The sequence below is a fragment of the Phocoena sinus genome, chromosome 4, assembly GCF_008692025.1.
Source record: "Phocoena sinus isolate mPhoSin1 chromosome 4, mPhoSin1.pri, whole genome shotgun sequence".
Lineage (NCBI taxonomy): Eukaryota > Metazoa > Chordata > Mammalia > Artiodactyla > Phocoenidae > Phocoena > Phocoena sinus.
Window position 1 is genome coordinate 140,565,918 of NC_045766.1, and position 16,437 is coordinate 140,582,354.

At 46.7% G+C, this 16,437-nt stretch overlaps 1 protein-coding gene across 1 annotated transcript in view; it reads right to left on the minus strand.

Annotated features, from left to right (window-relative positions):
- Positions 1-6,809: 6,809 nt before the first annotated feature.
- DSCAM (DS cell adhesion molecule) overlaps positions 6,810-16,437 on the minus strand; it is a gene marked incomplete at its 5' end in the record, with an annotated part of 749,720 nt that continues 740,092 nt past the window's right edge. The window contains one exon of the mRNA XM_032629458.1: positions 6,810-7,162. Within this exon, the coding sequence (XP_032485349.1) occupies positions 6,810-7,162 (353 nt within the window). The remainder of the gene's footprint in view (positions 7,163-16,437) is intronic.

Genomic DNA, 16,437 nt, shown 5'->3' on the forward strand with positions numbered 1-16,437 from the left:
AGCTTTGGAGAATGAGGACCTTGACAATGACATTGAGAAGAATTAGCCCGAAGAGCCAAAGACCCAGAAACCAGGAAGAAGACAATTTCTCCAAAGGCTTCAGAAGAAGTTGACTGGATGAAATCTGCCAAGGGACCATGGGATCCACCCACAAGGAAGTCATCTGTGGCGTCCAGGAGAGCAGCTTTAGGGGAAAGAGTAGATGGGAGAAAAAGGTGGTGAAGCAGTGTGAGCACAGGACACACGTCTTCAAGATGCTGCACTGGGAGGGGAGGGGGGCAGGAGGCAGTGTCTACAGTGAGTGGAAGCAGAAGGAGAGGTTTCTTTTTTCTCCATGGGAAAGATTTGAGTATATTTCCACGTGAATATGAGAAGGAATATGAGTGGGTGGGGGGGGGTGAGGGTCTTGTAAAGGTGGAGAGGTTGGGATCCAGAGTACAGATGGGGGAGTGAGCTGTGGGTGGGAGGTGGGCAAGAGTAAGGAAAGGTGTGGGTTTGGAAGAGTTTGGGGTGCTCGCAGGAAAAGGAAGGCACGCCTCCTTGATGGGCTCCGTTTCTTTGCTTGTCTGCCTGCTGAGAGCAGGAGAGGAGTGGGTTGGGGTTTGGAAGTGGTCCTGAAGGGTTAGCCTGCTCCATGCAGAGCTGGGTTAGCATCAGAGGTGCTGGCCTTGTAGGAGCCTCAGCTGCTCCACCCCAGCTCACATCTGCATGAGTGCCGGGTCGATGTACCTGTCGGCCCAGGTGTTATGGAGGACCAGTGGCCCAGGGGACGGAGTGCCATGCCCACCAAGGACAGGTCACCAGCCTTTTCCCCCACACATCAAGAACAACAAAAATCACTTTTCTGCTGACTCTCACAAGGGTTACTAACACAAACCTAGAAATCTGCTGGATATGACGTTTTGGAAGAGCTTACCTCAAGAGAAGTTTTTATTTAGAAGGGCCTGAGGGAAGGTTGGTCTTTTCAACGCCAGTATTTGAGATTTTAAGCAGCGTGCAGTGACGTCTCCATGACCTGAAACCTTCAAATAACTGAGTTGTTTCTTTACCATCGCCCCCACCCAAGATAAAGAGCAAACACAATTAGCCGATTTGAAGAGTTTATTAAAAAGGTTAAATCTGTCTTGTACCCCGGGATCATGGACACTTAGAGCATCTTTTTTTGTGTTCTATGACACATCTGCACACCTACATTCACTTCATAAGCATCATTTAAAAACATTGACCATTTTTCACTGATGCCTAAAAAAGGGTACAAAAAAGTGCATGAGATGCAGCCCTCACCCCTCACACACACTTCCGAGGAGCTCAGATATTTACCCAATGAGGTTGACACCGAGAAGGATCATGTCCTTGTTGAAACTTAAGGGTTTTAGGGATCTTCTGGTCCAATCAGGTCTACCAGATGGCCAAGCACATGATCTCCTGGTGAGTTCCCAGAAGGGTCAGTGTCAGAGCCAAGCCTGTCAGTGCAGTGTTCTTGCTGTTACACCACATGCCTTGCTGACGCCAAAGCCTCCTAAGATTTGACATAGTTAAACAAACACAATTTTCCATAGTGGGCAGGACAGGCAAAAGAGGCAGGCCAGCAGACAAGCACATCTTGAGAACAGTCTTTGAAATGGATGGACTCTGGAGGGTTTTCCAGTTGGATCAGAGACATAAGAATGTCCCCTTCTGGGGGCTCTGGGAGCCCTTGTTGGAAGCATCTTCATTACGCTTGGCTTGATGCAAAAGACTCCGACTCCTCCTAAAGGAAAGAAAGGCACCTTGATGGTGAGGGTTAACTCCCTCATAAGTGGGCTGAACGTCATTCACTAAGATCCACTAAACTGAAGATCATGAAAGAGTTTAAAAGGGAAGGTAAGTAGTTTCAGTGGGACAGGAATGTTCTCTTGTCAGGTGGCTAAGCCATCTGAGGAATAGGTACAGCGTTGGGCTAACAGTTCCTTGAAATTCAATCGGTTCAAATGTATGCATCTTTACTCGGCTTGTCCTTGGCTTTGTCCCAGCAGGGTGCATCTCTTGAGACTGTCATCAGGTCACCTTCCTGGGCAATGGCAGAGCAACCTCTCACGTGGGATGGGGAGACAGATGCTGGAGGTTGTTGGCGTGGCGTATGGGTGTGTCTGATGTGTGTGGTGCCGAGTGTGGGCACAGTGGTTGCACAGAGAATTGTACTCTTGTTCAGGGCAAGGATCCTCATTTTCCACCTACCTGGGGGCTGGATGCAGGGTCAGCACCCAGCACCATCACTTCCCCAGCTCAGAAGTCACCACCTTATAAGACACTTATAATTTCATATCTAGAAACAGGAAGCGTCTTTTAAAGAGACTGCTAACGTATTTCTTCATAGCTAACGTATTTCTCCATAGCGTGGCAAGAGGAGGTCACCTCTATTTAGGGAGGCACTGTGCCCTTAGGGAAACCTCAGAAGGTGAGAGATTGAGGCAAAAGCTGAATTAACTCTTTGAGAGCAGAACACAGCACAGTTGGAAATGCCATCTTCCCTCTGATCATGATGCCTGGGTGGACCCGGTACTCACACAGGTGCTGGTCTGGCCCCAGGCCCTGCTATCCTCCAGGACCCTTCTCAGTATCTTCCCCAGACATAAACATGAATGTATATCCCAGTTGTTTTCTTCTCCGAGCAAGGGCTATCTCTTTGAGGCAGAGCACAGCCCCTCTGGGGAGGCACGATGCCAGAAAGGATAAACATTGTCTTTTCTCCCTATAGCTGGTTTGAAGTTTCTGGGACACAGAGAGCTTTCTGGCTTTGCCAAGCTTGTCTTGGGAGATGAAACATGTACCCCTTGCCATGTGCTCAAAGTGACTTTTCCCAAGTTTTTTCTCGTTCTTTCTGAAAAGTGAGAGATTGAGAAGAGGAAAGAAAAAAATTCCCATCAAACTGTAAAAGTTTGTAAGTGGATAACACCCAGAAGTCTAAGCTGTAACTAGTCCTGCCAGAGGGTGGAGGAGGGGCTGGTGCTGCCAGGTCTAATTACTGTCAAGAGCAGTAGAGGGGCTCAGATTTTTACCATCCTCGAAGGGTAATGGGTTGGCCTCCAGGGTTCCATGGATGCTGGCAGAGACCCAGCCTGATGATACTCATGGCCCAGCAGTCGGCATGAGTGCCACGTTCCCATCGGCCCCCCTGCGCCCCCAGGCCCACGGGTGATGCAGAGCAGCTAGGTGGCCCTTGCGCACTCAGGGGGTTTGTGTCACTGCTGAGGAACCCTGAGCTTAGGAAACCCCACCCATTTGTTTCCAACTGAACAAATATTTATAAGATGCCTACTGTGGGCCAGCTTCTTCTAAGAACTGGGGATGCAATGGACAGGACAAAGAGTTCTGCCCTCATGGAGCCGACATTCCAGTGAGAGAAGACAGATAATGAACAGTAGCCATGATAAGCAAATTATGCAGGCAGTTAGAAGATGTTAAGGATATGGATAGAGAGCACAGAAGGTATAGGGGTGCAGGAACGCCAGGAGAGGGACAGAATGTGGTGTTACATAGGGTATTCAGGGAGGGCTTCAAAGAGAAGATGAACCGTCTGCCTCTGTTTGACAGGTCATTTTGGGCCAATGGGTGGAAAACAAACGCGGAGCTCAGGACCCTTGGATATTAAATTGTTGACACAATCTTCCCAGGCGACCTTCCAAGAGCGGATGATATTCTCTGAGTCACATTCTTTGGACAAAGATGCCATTTGAATGTGGACATACTGTGAGCTCTCTTTAAACCTCTGCAGAATAGGTGACTATAGTGAACAAGTCCTCGGATTCCTGGTCCCAGTCCAGTGCCTGGAGGCTGCACACACTGTCTACCATTGCTGGAAATAGATGTACAGAGTTCACCGCTTCTCTGGAAGGCCTCAGCCATTTCCTTAAAAGTCACATGAAGATTTTGGCATATGAGGAATCAATGTCCCAGGTCAGAGGAATCTTTCCTGGGTGGTGATCTACCACTTATATTAAAAGCAGATTAAGCAACAGTGTGTTTTCTTTGTCTTAAGATATTATCGAGATTCTCTGAGCGATCAGATTTAAGACCATCTCGCTCTTCCATCTCTCCCCACCTCCCTTCTCCAGCCTCTTCTCTTTGTGGGTAGCACAGCAGAGGTGGGTACCAGGCAGTGACCCAGGTGGAAGCTCTAGGTTTCCCGTGGGTGTGCATGTGTTCAGTGCTGTACCCTGGCTGTGCAGCAACAGAAGACCTTGCTCACTTTAGGAAGGAGAACGTCTTTCAGGCTGCCAGCCAGGTGGATGCCTCAGAGGAAACCCAGTCCGTTGACCCAATAGCGATTGTCCATTGACCCTAGAGTTTTTTGGCTGGAGGATAAAGAATTTATCTGAGCTTCCCCACTCCAAGCTACATCAATCCGGCTGCAGACTTAGGCTAGTAAGGTGACCTCTGGAAGGCATTATAAATCAGATTAGAGATGGGCAGAAGTCCGGAGGAAAATGATCACTCCTCTCAATAATGGACTTTTTAATCCACAGAGACCCCTTTCATCTGGGTCTCTTTGTAGATATTAACACCAGGCCCCTACCTGAGGGGTAGGGTGAACTTTTTGATACAGTGGTTATGTGTTGAACTCATTTTAATGAGCATTTCCAAGGCAGTATTATTGAAAGCAATCCCTTCCAGAGGCAGACATGATGTGGAATTTTTTATTTTTGTACATCTTGAGATAAAAATTTTTTAAAAATGTAGACTTCTAAGTTTGGGGGATATAGTAAGTTTTAGGTTGATGAACAATAGAGCTTTAATTTTATTTTTTCCCAGAAAGTAGCATTTCATTTCTTTGAATTAAAAAAAAAAAAAAAAAGCAGTCTGTGGAGATGCCAACAACAAACTGTCAACATGGGTTAAAGTTTGAAACCACGGCAAGAAACAAGCATTTCGCATCCAGGAAGTCACCTAATGTCAGGACCAGCAGGTGGTCCTGATGTGGTCCTGGATCTGCTCTGCAGACGCTCGGTATCACAGAATCTAAGTAGGCAAATGGGCTTGCCTGGAAAGTAAATGGAAGGAAGGAATGATGGAAAAGATGGATGGAAGAAGGGAAGGAGAGAAGGAAGGAGAGAAGGAAGGAAAGAGGGAGGGACAGAAGGACAGAAGGAGGCAGAACAGGAAAGAAATTTCTGAACATGTTCTCAGATGGCAATGGGTGACACCAGCCTAGGCTTGTGGCTTAAAGGGGAGCCTGTAGAGAGTATTAAGGGAGTGGACGTATTTGTACAGTCTGCTACCTTGGCAACTGAGCAGCTCCGGGCATTCGACCACGTTTTCTGGTCAATGCCAAACCTCTGACATGAGACTTAAGAGAGGCTGGAATGGGGAGTTGGGGGGGCTTTCTAAGGTGTACTATGTAAGGGTCATGGGAAGGAGGACACAATTTATACTATTTAAGAATAAGTGCTCTGTTAGGATGAGCCACATGGAAAATAATATAAACTGAGAGGAAGAAAAAGAAAGATTTCAGAGGAACATCACTTACTCTCGACTCGTTTTCTCTGGGTGCAAGGGAGTGAGTCAGAGGAACAGACAGCAAGATGGTCTACTGCACATTTAGATACTGGTTATGGTGGTGGCAGGACAGGTCCATGAGGACAGGATGCACAGACTTCTCCTGGTCCAACCTTCCTGATTCCAGTGAGCTGGGGCTGACGGTGGGACTCTAGAGTAGGGGTCTGCAAACTTTTTCTGGAAAAAGCCAGATGGTGAATAGTTCCAGCTTTGCTGGCCCTACCATCTCTGTTGTAACTACTCAACTCTGCCATCATGGCATGAAACAGCCATGGACTAAATGCACATGGTGTGCATGGCTGTGTTCCAATAAAACTTTATAGATAAATACAGCAGTGGGCTGGATTTGTCCCGTGGGTCATAGTTTTCTGACCCCTAGTCCAGCTAGAGGGCCAGGTGTCGTTGGGAGGCAAAGAGCAGAGCATATGAAGGGGCTTAGAATACCTGGCCAGCCCCTCATTAAAACTCAGACCTGCTGCATCTTCTGTGTCCTTCCCCTCTATCCTGGGGAGGTCAGACTCTCAGAATCCTCACTGGTTTATTAACTTGGGGCCTTGATTCAGCCCTGGTGTTTGCAAACACAAGCACCCCTAGGAAGGAGGACCCAGCAGTCAATAGGAGACAAGAGAAGTAGACATCGAAATAAAGGCAGACCACCTTTTCTTTTTTATTTCACTTAGACAAAATGCAAAGAGTGTCTCATTAACTTAAAAAATAAACAAAAAAGAAAACCAAATTGATTCCCCCCACCCCTTCACTGACGGCACTCATCCTAAGTAACAACAAAAGGAGGTCAAATCAAGGACCCAATTTCTAATGGGAAAGAAAGGTGTGCAAACATGACTAACGTTTACCCCGGTCCCCAAATCAAGGTTCCTTTTAAATTCACAAAGAAGGTAAATTTTTTTTTCCTGTTTTCTTTCTTGAATCTTGTGTGATAGAACTTCCAGTCAGAAGGTTGAATGTGTCCCACATGCACATTGTAGAAAATCAGTAAAAATGCAATAGCCCGTGAAGATCATAAAACTGGACTTCTTTCCCAAAAAATCAGATGCCCAGGCAGATGGAGCTCACACTCAGACAGAAAAAAAGCAGGAGAGTCTTTGCACTGTCTGTGGTTTTTTTCAGTATTTTCTCTCTCTCTGTTTTTTTTTTTTTTTAATATATTTTGGCAATTTTCTTTCATTATAAATATTGGAATTCTGTAAAAAAAAGGTAGCTTTGATTGAATTTTTTAAACCGTATTTACAACCGCTGTCCAGTCATGCCGTTGGTTATACCAGGGTGTAGGACTTGGTGTAGGGATTGCTGCCTTTCAAATGGCCCCGAGAGTCCAGCAGGGATTCCTGGGAGCTGCTCATCTTGGCTGCCTGTCCCAGCTCCACCCCCTCCCGCTGAGGTAATGTGGCCACGGCCCCCTGCTGCCACTGCTGTCCGTCCCTCGTGGAGGCCGTGGAGGAGGCAGCCTCCATGGGGATGGGCTCGAGGACCGGGGGGCGTTTCAGGGTCCGACTTTTCTGGGGCTCCAAGCATGCCTGCCCTATACTCGGGTCCCTGCTGGCGCCTGGACCACTTCGATTCAACAAGAAGTCCATTCGAAGGTATGGAGGCAAGTGGATGAGGTCACCTGGAAGGAAACACAGAGGGTTAGGTGGGCTCTTCCCTTGGTCAGCAGGTGCTGGCTGGCCCTGTGCCCATGCGATGGGCCACTCGGGGTATTATAGGTGGGAATGTCTCCACACCTGGGCACAGGGAGACCTGGGCACAGGGCTTCCCGAGACCCCTGGTCAGAGCCCCTGCAAAGGCATCACCCTCAGGCCTCCTCCACCAGGCACAGGGAGAGCTGGCTTTCCTATGGCTTGTTCACTTAAGCTCTTAAATGTCATATTTTCACCAGAGAAATAGAGGTAACAAGATCCTTGGAAACCCCACCACGGGAAACACCAGAGGCAACCACACATGCAGGTTATAAACGGTGATGGCCTGAACCCTGGATGCAGTGGACAGTGGTCGGGAGAGTGCAGGGTTTGAGGAGGGAGACAGGGATGCAGAGCAAAGAATGATGGAGTCTCAGCACTTCCACAGAACTGTGTGACCTTGGCCGTCACTTAGTTACCGGTTTCTGTGATTGCTTTAGGTGGAATCCTTACCAGGCTTTGCCTGCCTGCTAAACTGCTTGTGTCTCTTTCGGTCAGTGCCGTGTAGACAAAGACGAACAGCTTAGACTGGGTATCAGGGTTTCTACTTCCTTCTCAGGATCACTCATTTGGCTTCTATGATGCCAGGGAAATGCACCCTCTTCAAGAGAACCCACTGCGGGGAGAGAGGTTAGTGGACAGAATCCACTTCCCCCCCCACCCCGCCCCAACGCGGAGGCCACCTGTCCTCTGGGCTGCTCCCAGCACTGCCTGACATGACAGGTTCCCCTGATGACAAACCCCACCTGATGTGGGATTTCTCAATGAGGGGTTTGCTCGGGGCTTCCCCATCGCCCGGCTGCAGAGTCCTCAGCAGTGCACTACAGCAGAGGGTCTTCCTGCCCACCCCTTCCTTCCCTTCCTCCTGTCACAGGATTCACACCTGTGTCTTGGTCTGTGGGCCCTCCTTGCCTGCTTCTGCTGTAATGGAGCAGGACCCTGTGGGGACTTTCTGGAACAGACACCAGCCATGTCCTCCACCTGCTTCTTGTTTGCAGAAAAACTTTAGCCTCCTAGGCCCTCCCCAAGTTCTAAAGAATAAATTTAATCAGAGAAATAAGAAGATGCAGAAACAAAGGACAATAGTCAAGGAAGACAAAATAACAATAGTTTAGTCATTAAACAAAGTCAAGGATCTTTAGTTCCTCCTCAAGGTCTATAGATAACATTCTGAGCCACATCCTTTGAGCTGTTCTGTAGATACTGAAACCCCACCAGTTGGAAGGAGTTAACTGCATGCTGCCCACCAGCAGGAAATCCCAGACCGGTTGAAACCAGAAGGTTAATGATGTTGACTCCCAATTACCTCACCACCAACCAATCAGAAGAATGTCTGTGAATTGATCATGACCCCCACAACCCTCTCCTCAGCACGTAGCTCCTTTTTCTTTTCCCTATAAAATTTCTGAGCAAAGCCTGAGAATGGGAAGTTGGTTCTTTGGGACATGAGTCCACATTTTCCACAGGACTGCCAGCTTCCTCAATAAAGCTGTCTCTCCTTTTACCCAACATCTGTTTCTCAGTGTTGGATTATTGAGCAATGAGTGGCTGAACCTGAATTCAGTAATACTGCTCCCTCTTTTTATCTTTATTCTTTACAAGAATCCCCCCACCCCCCATCCCCACCACCAAATCCCTTGCATGTCTAATCTGTCTTGGCATCTGCTTCTTGGAAAACCTGAACTGGCACAGCTGCCATCACCATCAACTACGGCAATTGTTCTTTTGAAGTTCAACTGTGACCTCTAATTGCCACATTCCATGGTTTCTTCTTGGTCCTCACCCTACTTGTACCACCTACAACATTTTGTGCTGTTGATCTTTTTGTTTTTGAAACTCTCAGCTTCCACAGCACTTTGCTCTCCCAGAGCTCTTCCTACATCTCTGACTGTGACTTGTTACTCTCCTTTCCTGGACCCTGTCCTCCATCCACCCTCTAAGACAGGGTTTTCCCGGTGCCATGTGCTCAGCCCTCTCTTCAAGGCTCAGCACTCACCTCATCTCATTATAGGTCACATCCATCTTTTCCATTTTGCTCTCTTTCCTGAGTTCTAGACTTGAATTTCACATGCTTTGCTAGATATTTCTACATGAATGTCCATCATGAATTTTATTTTATATTTTGTATTTATTTATTTTTTAAACATCTTTATTGGAGTATAATTGCTTTACCATGTTGTATTCGTTTATGCTGTATAACAAAGTGAATCAGCTATGTGTATACATATATCCCAAAATCCCCTCCCTCTTGCATCTCCCTCCCATCCTCCTTACCCCACCCTTCTAGGTGGTCACAAAGCACCGAGCTGATCTCCCTGTGCTATGCAGTTGCTTCCCACTAGCTATCTATTTTACATTTCATAGTGTATATATGTCTATGCCACTCTCTCACTTCATCCCAGTTTACCCTTCCCCCTTCCTGTGTCCTCAAGTTCATTCTCTATGTCTGCATCTTTATTCCTGTCCTGTCCCTAGGTTTGTTAGAACTTTTTTTTATTTTTTAGATTCCATATATATGTGTTAGCATACGGTATTTGTTTTTTCACTTTCTGACTTACTTCACTCTGTGAAGTACAGGCTCTAGATCTATCCACCTCACTACAAATAACTCAGTTTCATTTCTTTTTATGGCTGAGTAATATTCCATTGTATATATGTGCCACATCTTCTTTATCCATACATCCAATGATGGACACTTAGGTTGTTCCATGCTCTGGCTATTGTAAATAGTGTTGCAGGGAACACTGTGGTACGTGACACTTTTTGAATTATGGTTTTCTCAGGGTATATGCCCAGCAGTGGGATTGCTGGGTCATATGGTAGTTCTATTTTTAGTTTTTTAAGGAACCTCCATATTGTTCTCCACAGTGGCTGTATCAATTTAAATTCCCACAAAGAGTGCAAGAGGGTTCCCTTTTCTCCACACCCTCTCCAGTATTTATTGTTTGTAGATTTTTTGATGATGGCCATTCTGACTGGTGTGAGGTGATACCTCATTCAGACTACAAAGCTACAGTAACCAAGACAGTATGGTACTGGCACAAAAACAGAAATACAGATCAATGGAACAGGATAGAAAGCCCAGAGATAAACCCACGCATATATGGTTACCTTATCTTTGATAAAGGAGGCAAGAATATACAATGGAGAAAAGACATCCTCTTCAATAAGTGGTGCTGGACAGCTACATGTAAAAGAATGAAATTAGAACACTCCTCGATACCATATACAAAAATAAACTCAAAATGGATTAAAGACCTAAATGTAAGGCCAGACACTATAAAACTCTTAGAGGAAAACATAGGCAGAACACTCCATGACATAAATCACAGCAAGATCCTTTTTGACCCACCCCTTAGAGAAGTGGAAATAATAACAAAAATAAACAAATGGGACCTAATGAAACTTAAAAGCCTTTGCACAGCAAAGGAAACCATAAACAAGACGAAAAGACAACCCTCAGAATGGGAGAAAATATTTGCAAATGACGTAACTGACAAAGGACTAATCTCCAAAATATACAAGCAGCTCATGCAGCTCAATATCAAAAAACAAACAACCAAATCCAAAAATGGGCAGAAGACCTACATAGACATTTCTCCAGTGAAGATACACAGACTGCCAGCAAACACATGAAAGGATGCTCAGCATCACTAATCATTAGAGAAATGCACATCACGAATTTTAAAAGCCACAGTCTACAAACCCAGTTTATGAAGGCTAGCCCCTAGTCCCAAACTCATCCCCAAATGCCACTTTCTCTTTCGTGCCCAATCTTTTTTTTTGTCACCCTCATCTTCTCAGAAATTGATACTTGAAATCTCAGAGCCCTCATTGACACCTCCTTCTCCAGGTTAATTCTATTTGCAAAATATCTCTTGACTCCCTTTTGCTCCCATCATTATGACCCTGGTTCAAGTCTTCAATACATCTTGTGGGTCCCCTAAATGCATGAACACAATTAGAGCCCAGTCACTAGACACACTTTGCAAACTACATCACCCAGGTTTGAGCTGGACTGAAGCCCAGATCTGACCTTCCAGCAGTTTTGGAATAGACATTGTTCATTGTGTAGCCTAGTGCTTCCAACTCTTCTCACTTCGAGACACATGCAGACAAGGGGTATCTGTGCAACACACTGGGATGAATGCACTGGGCTCTTCCTGGCCACGTTGGGGACTGAGAGGCTGGCCATCTTGGCTCACCTGTAAGTCCCTTATGGCAGACCTGGTGAGCAGCTCTGATTAGAAAACGGGCTGGGGGTGTGCAGTCCTGGAGCCGAGAGACCAGGTAAGAAGATGTGCAGGTGAGGGAGCCATGATGATGGCCTGAGCATCAATGGGAAGTGAAAGGGAATGAAACTGTGACTTGTGGAACAAGCCCAAGGAGATGGCTCCAGAACTGATGGCAGGTGGGGCAGTGGGAAGGAGGGGTCAGCGATGATTCCCTTCCAGGTTTCAAGCTCAGGAAACCGGGTGGACAGCAGGACTATTCATTCATTGCACAGAACTGCCTAGGAGAAAAATCATAATTTGGTGGGAAAAGATCATGGGTTTGGTTTCAGACATGCTGAGTCTGATGTGGTTGGGGACACCCCAGAGGAGATCGTTCGTGAGCATTTTATTCTTAATAACGTATCTAAGGCATAACTCATTCCTTAACTTTCTGAATCTAAAATAACTGGCAATTCTTGTTTCTTTTGCTTCAAAATATTCCCTGCTTTCCTTATCGTTGATCATGTCTTCCTCAGCCAGCCCCTTGGCGGGATCTTGGAACCTCCTGTACCAGGCAGGGCTGCCATTAGCTGGTGGTTGCGCTAACAAAGCAGTGAAGCCGTGTGCAATTAGACAGTGACTTAGACCCCAGAACCTTCGAAATTCAAGTTTACTCACTGAAAGAGAATAACCATGTAAAGAGAAGGGAGAGACTACTCAATGGTATAGGAGATCTAGAGACAAAAGTAAGACAGGCTGGAAAATTACTGGAAAATGCATTTTGCACAGTTTAAATGAGCATAAGAATTTTCAAAATGCTTTGAGTTTTCTTCCCCAACCCCCCAATAAGAGAAATGATGACCTTATTTTTGGGAGATTTACCATGTTGATTTCTGAGACCTTGCATTACATTGTCATATTACTTGGTATTTATGATGCAAGAATCCACTTAGCATTTTCCCACTGGCTTTCTCAGGATGTCTTTATCCCAAGAAGTGATGGTGACTAATTATACATTTTCATTAATATTTTTCAGCCTGTGTTCCACTAAAACAATACCTTGGTTTGGCTCACTGAAATCAAAGGCATTTTGATTAAACATTGGCTTCATACAGTGAACTGGATCAAAGGAAAGCCCAATAATAAATTCCTTGATGATAAATTGGCCACGACACTCTTAGAGAAAGAAATGATGTAATTTCACATTCTTGTGAAATGAATTTTGTAACTTGATGTATTTGGACTTTAGCTTAGAAAAAAAGGTGGCATGAAATTTATCATTATAGATTCTAATGTTGAAGGTAGGTATTGCTATGTGTATTAGCTTTAGTCCCCAAAAATAAAAGTATTTAATTTAAAAAAATGAAACCTTATGTTCCTAATGCCTTCTATGATGGTATTGAAAATTCTTCGTCTTCCTTTCTGGTAGTGGATGTATTCTTTAACCTTCTCTATTGGGGGTTAAATTATTTGCAAACAAATATCATGAAAGCATTAACAGAGCTGTCATTAAAAACAAAAACTGGAACAGTTCTTTTGTAGCATGAAGAATAATTTTTTGCATGTGAATCAACACACCCTAATGGATCAATTTTGAAATTTGTGGATTTTTATATATCCAATTTCCTAAAAGTGATTATCTGTCTTTATTCCAAGAGTCCAGATTAATTGGCTCTTTTATTTATTTACATAACTAATATTATCTTGAAAATCATTTTGTTCAAGTACTTGAGAAAATGTGGAAGGCATTTACCTCCAGGGTTCTTTTAAAATGTAGGTCAAGAGTGCCTTATGCTGTTTCTGACACCCAACTAAATCTTGAGCACTTGGCATATTTGTAATGCTTTGTCACAGATTCACAAATGACTCTCCATCCCAGCAACTCCCCTTTGAACAAACAGGGCTTATTAAACCCCTAAAAAGCCATAGCATCTTGGTCCCAGCTGGACTGCGGGATGCTCAGGTGCCAGATTGGATGGAACGAATGTGTCTGAAATCAAAAGACAAACCCATGATACCTTCAGGGTTGCCACTTTAGATGTAGTGATCAAGGTAGCTGGAAAAGATTGGTGAGAACTGGAAATCCTTAATAATGAAAACAGCTCAGCACCACATCCCTAGATACAGGGGCTTCTGTGTTTGCTTATCGCAGGTCTGCTAAGCATCTCTGAATAGTCAGTATCTCCGAGAGATCCAATTTTTCAGGCAAAGCTTGATTAAGTTGTGTGATGCTCTAATTAGCTCCTTTTGACAGTGTGTTTTCTGATTGGCACCCCAAGTAGCCCTTTCAACTGTGTGAATGACGTAAGTGAGCTCTCTTAATAGTTCATGTGCTGACGCAGAAGGAAGCACCAGAGTGATCGGTGGGGAGCGCTGTTTATTAAAGGCACTTTATGGCCATTAAAACCCACCTCTTTTGCTAGTCCCAGTACCAGTTAGGAAACTGGATTCTCTAAACGTCCGTCCATTTTTATGTTCTGCAGACGTCTCTACATGCCGAGACAACCATGCGCTTATGACTCCAGACAGAGAGAAATAAAATGGGAAACTATCATGACAATCTAGACACCCACGCACCTGCTTTTCTTAACCTCCCGGCCCTCCATCTGGCCGGCCGTTTCACATGGGAGAAACTAAACAACACTTCTAACGGTGGTGATTAAGAGTGGAAGCCTGGACGACATTGTCTGCATTTTAATCTGACAGGTATAAGTCTGGGCTCAGTTTCCTCACTCATAAAATGGGAACAGAGCAGAATCGACCACAGAGGGTTATAATGAGGGTTTAATTAGATAATGCAGGTGAAAGGTTTCCTGTCAGACATCTCCCTTTCCAGAGGGTCTGAAGTTATGGGGCTGGAGATCTGACAGGGGAATGGTTCGGGCACTCTTCTTTTACCTTAGTGTCTGTCTTTTGTGGGTTGAGTAGTGTCCCCCCAAAAGATAGGTCCATATCCCAACCCTTGGTGTCTGTGACCTGATTTGGAGAAGGGTTTTTGTTGATGTCATTAAGTAAAGGACCTTGAGATGAGATCACCTGAATTTAAGGTGAGCCCGAAATCCTATGACATGTGTCCTCATTAAAAAAAAAAAAAAAAAGCAGAGGGAGATTTGAGACATAAAGAAGGGAGACGGCCATGTGAAGATGAGGCAAAGGTTGGAGTGATGGGGTCACGACCCAAGGAACTTGGAGCCACCAGAAGCTGGAAGAGAGAAGGAAGGGACTCTTCTCTAGAATTCCTGGAGGGAGCACAACCTCACGGACACGTTGATCTCGGACTTCTGTCCGCCCAGAAGAGAGAATATGTTTCTGTTGTTTTAAGCCACCTAGTTTGCGGTAATTTGGTACAGAGGCCACAGGACCCTAACACAGAGGTCCTTTCTTCCTGTCTGGGATGGGCTGGGGGCGTCACGGGAAACCTCTTTGAACATTTTTCCTGTGTGGAACAGTCTCTGCTCCCATCCACCAAGGAGAGGAGGGGTTTTCTCTTTAATGATCAGTAACAGTGGCTGGCACACTTGTGGATTACGCTGTCCCCGCGCTGTGCCCTGAGCTCACAGCAGCCCCTCTGTGGGCTCTGCTATGAGCCATCCTTCCTTCTCTGCCAAGGCCAAGCCAGAGTCACTTCTCCCAGGTCCCCTGCTCCCTGGGGAGGTGGACAGCTATCCAGCTGGCACCCTACACTTAGGAAAATATCCTTCCAGGGCTGGATTGGAGGTGGCTTTTCCGGATTCCCCCCAGGAGGGAGCCGAAGCCTCCTGAGTGCATCTGTCTCCACGGGCCTTCTCGGTTCCCCGCTGCCCAGCCCTCCCCAGCCCACCCTCCCAGAACACTTGACCCCCACCAGGCTCCGTGGAGCAACCCCCGCCCCCCCGAAGTGAATCCACCCCAGCCCTCTGGAGTTTCCATTTGAAAGCGGCAGTGACCCAGGAGAAGTCGAAGGGTCTCCTTTGCTTTGAACTCCAGAGTCACCTGTGTCAGGTGCGCATGCCCTTGGCATCCTGGTGTGTAAACCCGCCACTGCCCCCAACCCGGGTGGAACCTGGCCCGGCCTGGGTGCAGATTCCAGGAAACCAGGGCCTCCAGACGGACATCGGAACTGACATCCTCAGTGATAACTTCCCCTCTTGCTTTCCTCCGGCTACCTCTCCACTTTGTCTCTCCCTCTTTCTAGTTTGGTTTCCTTTGTGCTGAACCTTTCAGCCATGAAGCAGAAGGCATGGGGAGGGGGTAAAGCACAGACAGTGCAGGTACGAGAGGGTCAGGAGACGGCCGACTGCAGTGCAGGGGCCAGGGCACCAGTGTCGAGTGTGTGTGTGCATGTGTACGTGTGATGGAAAGACAGAGATGGGAAGGAAAATCGGAGGGGAAGGCCACACACAGAAAAGGCAAGCAGAGGCACATAGGAGAAAAGGACAGAGTCAGGCAGGCGGCCCCGGGGCTCACCCTCTGAAAGCTGGGAGGGAAAGGACCTGGGGACCCCAGCACTCCCTTCCTTGCCTTCCATCTGCCCTGCTCACCTGCCTGCCTGTACTTCCAGCCCTTCTAGCACCTTCCCAGACACCTAGACCCTGTGAGCTACCTCCCCAAACCCAGAGGAACCCACGGGGGCTGAGTCCCGCCTGCGCCTTGCAGGCTCTCTCCACCCACCGGCTTTTGTGGGTTTTAATTGCGTGTTTGTGCATCGTCAACAGTCACCCCACTGTGCTCTGCTCCCGAGGCCAAAGCCTATGATGGCCCTTGTGTCAGAGACATGGAGGGACAGCGAGGGGTGAAGGAGGCTGGTGGGGGAAGAAAGCTCCGAGAAACTGGGCTGAGGGACTGAGCTGCTGGACCAGCCTGGGGTCAGGTGGTGCTGAGATGGAGGGGTGGGGCAGGGGTGAGGTGGGAGGGAGGAGGGCTGGTGGGGAGACAGAGAGACAGAGACAGAGAGAGACAAACAGAGAGATGGGGGAGAGAGAGACAGAGACAGACTGAGACAGAGAGGGAGA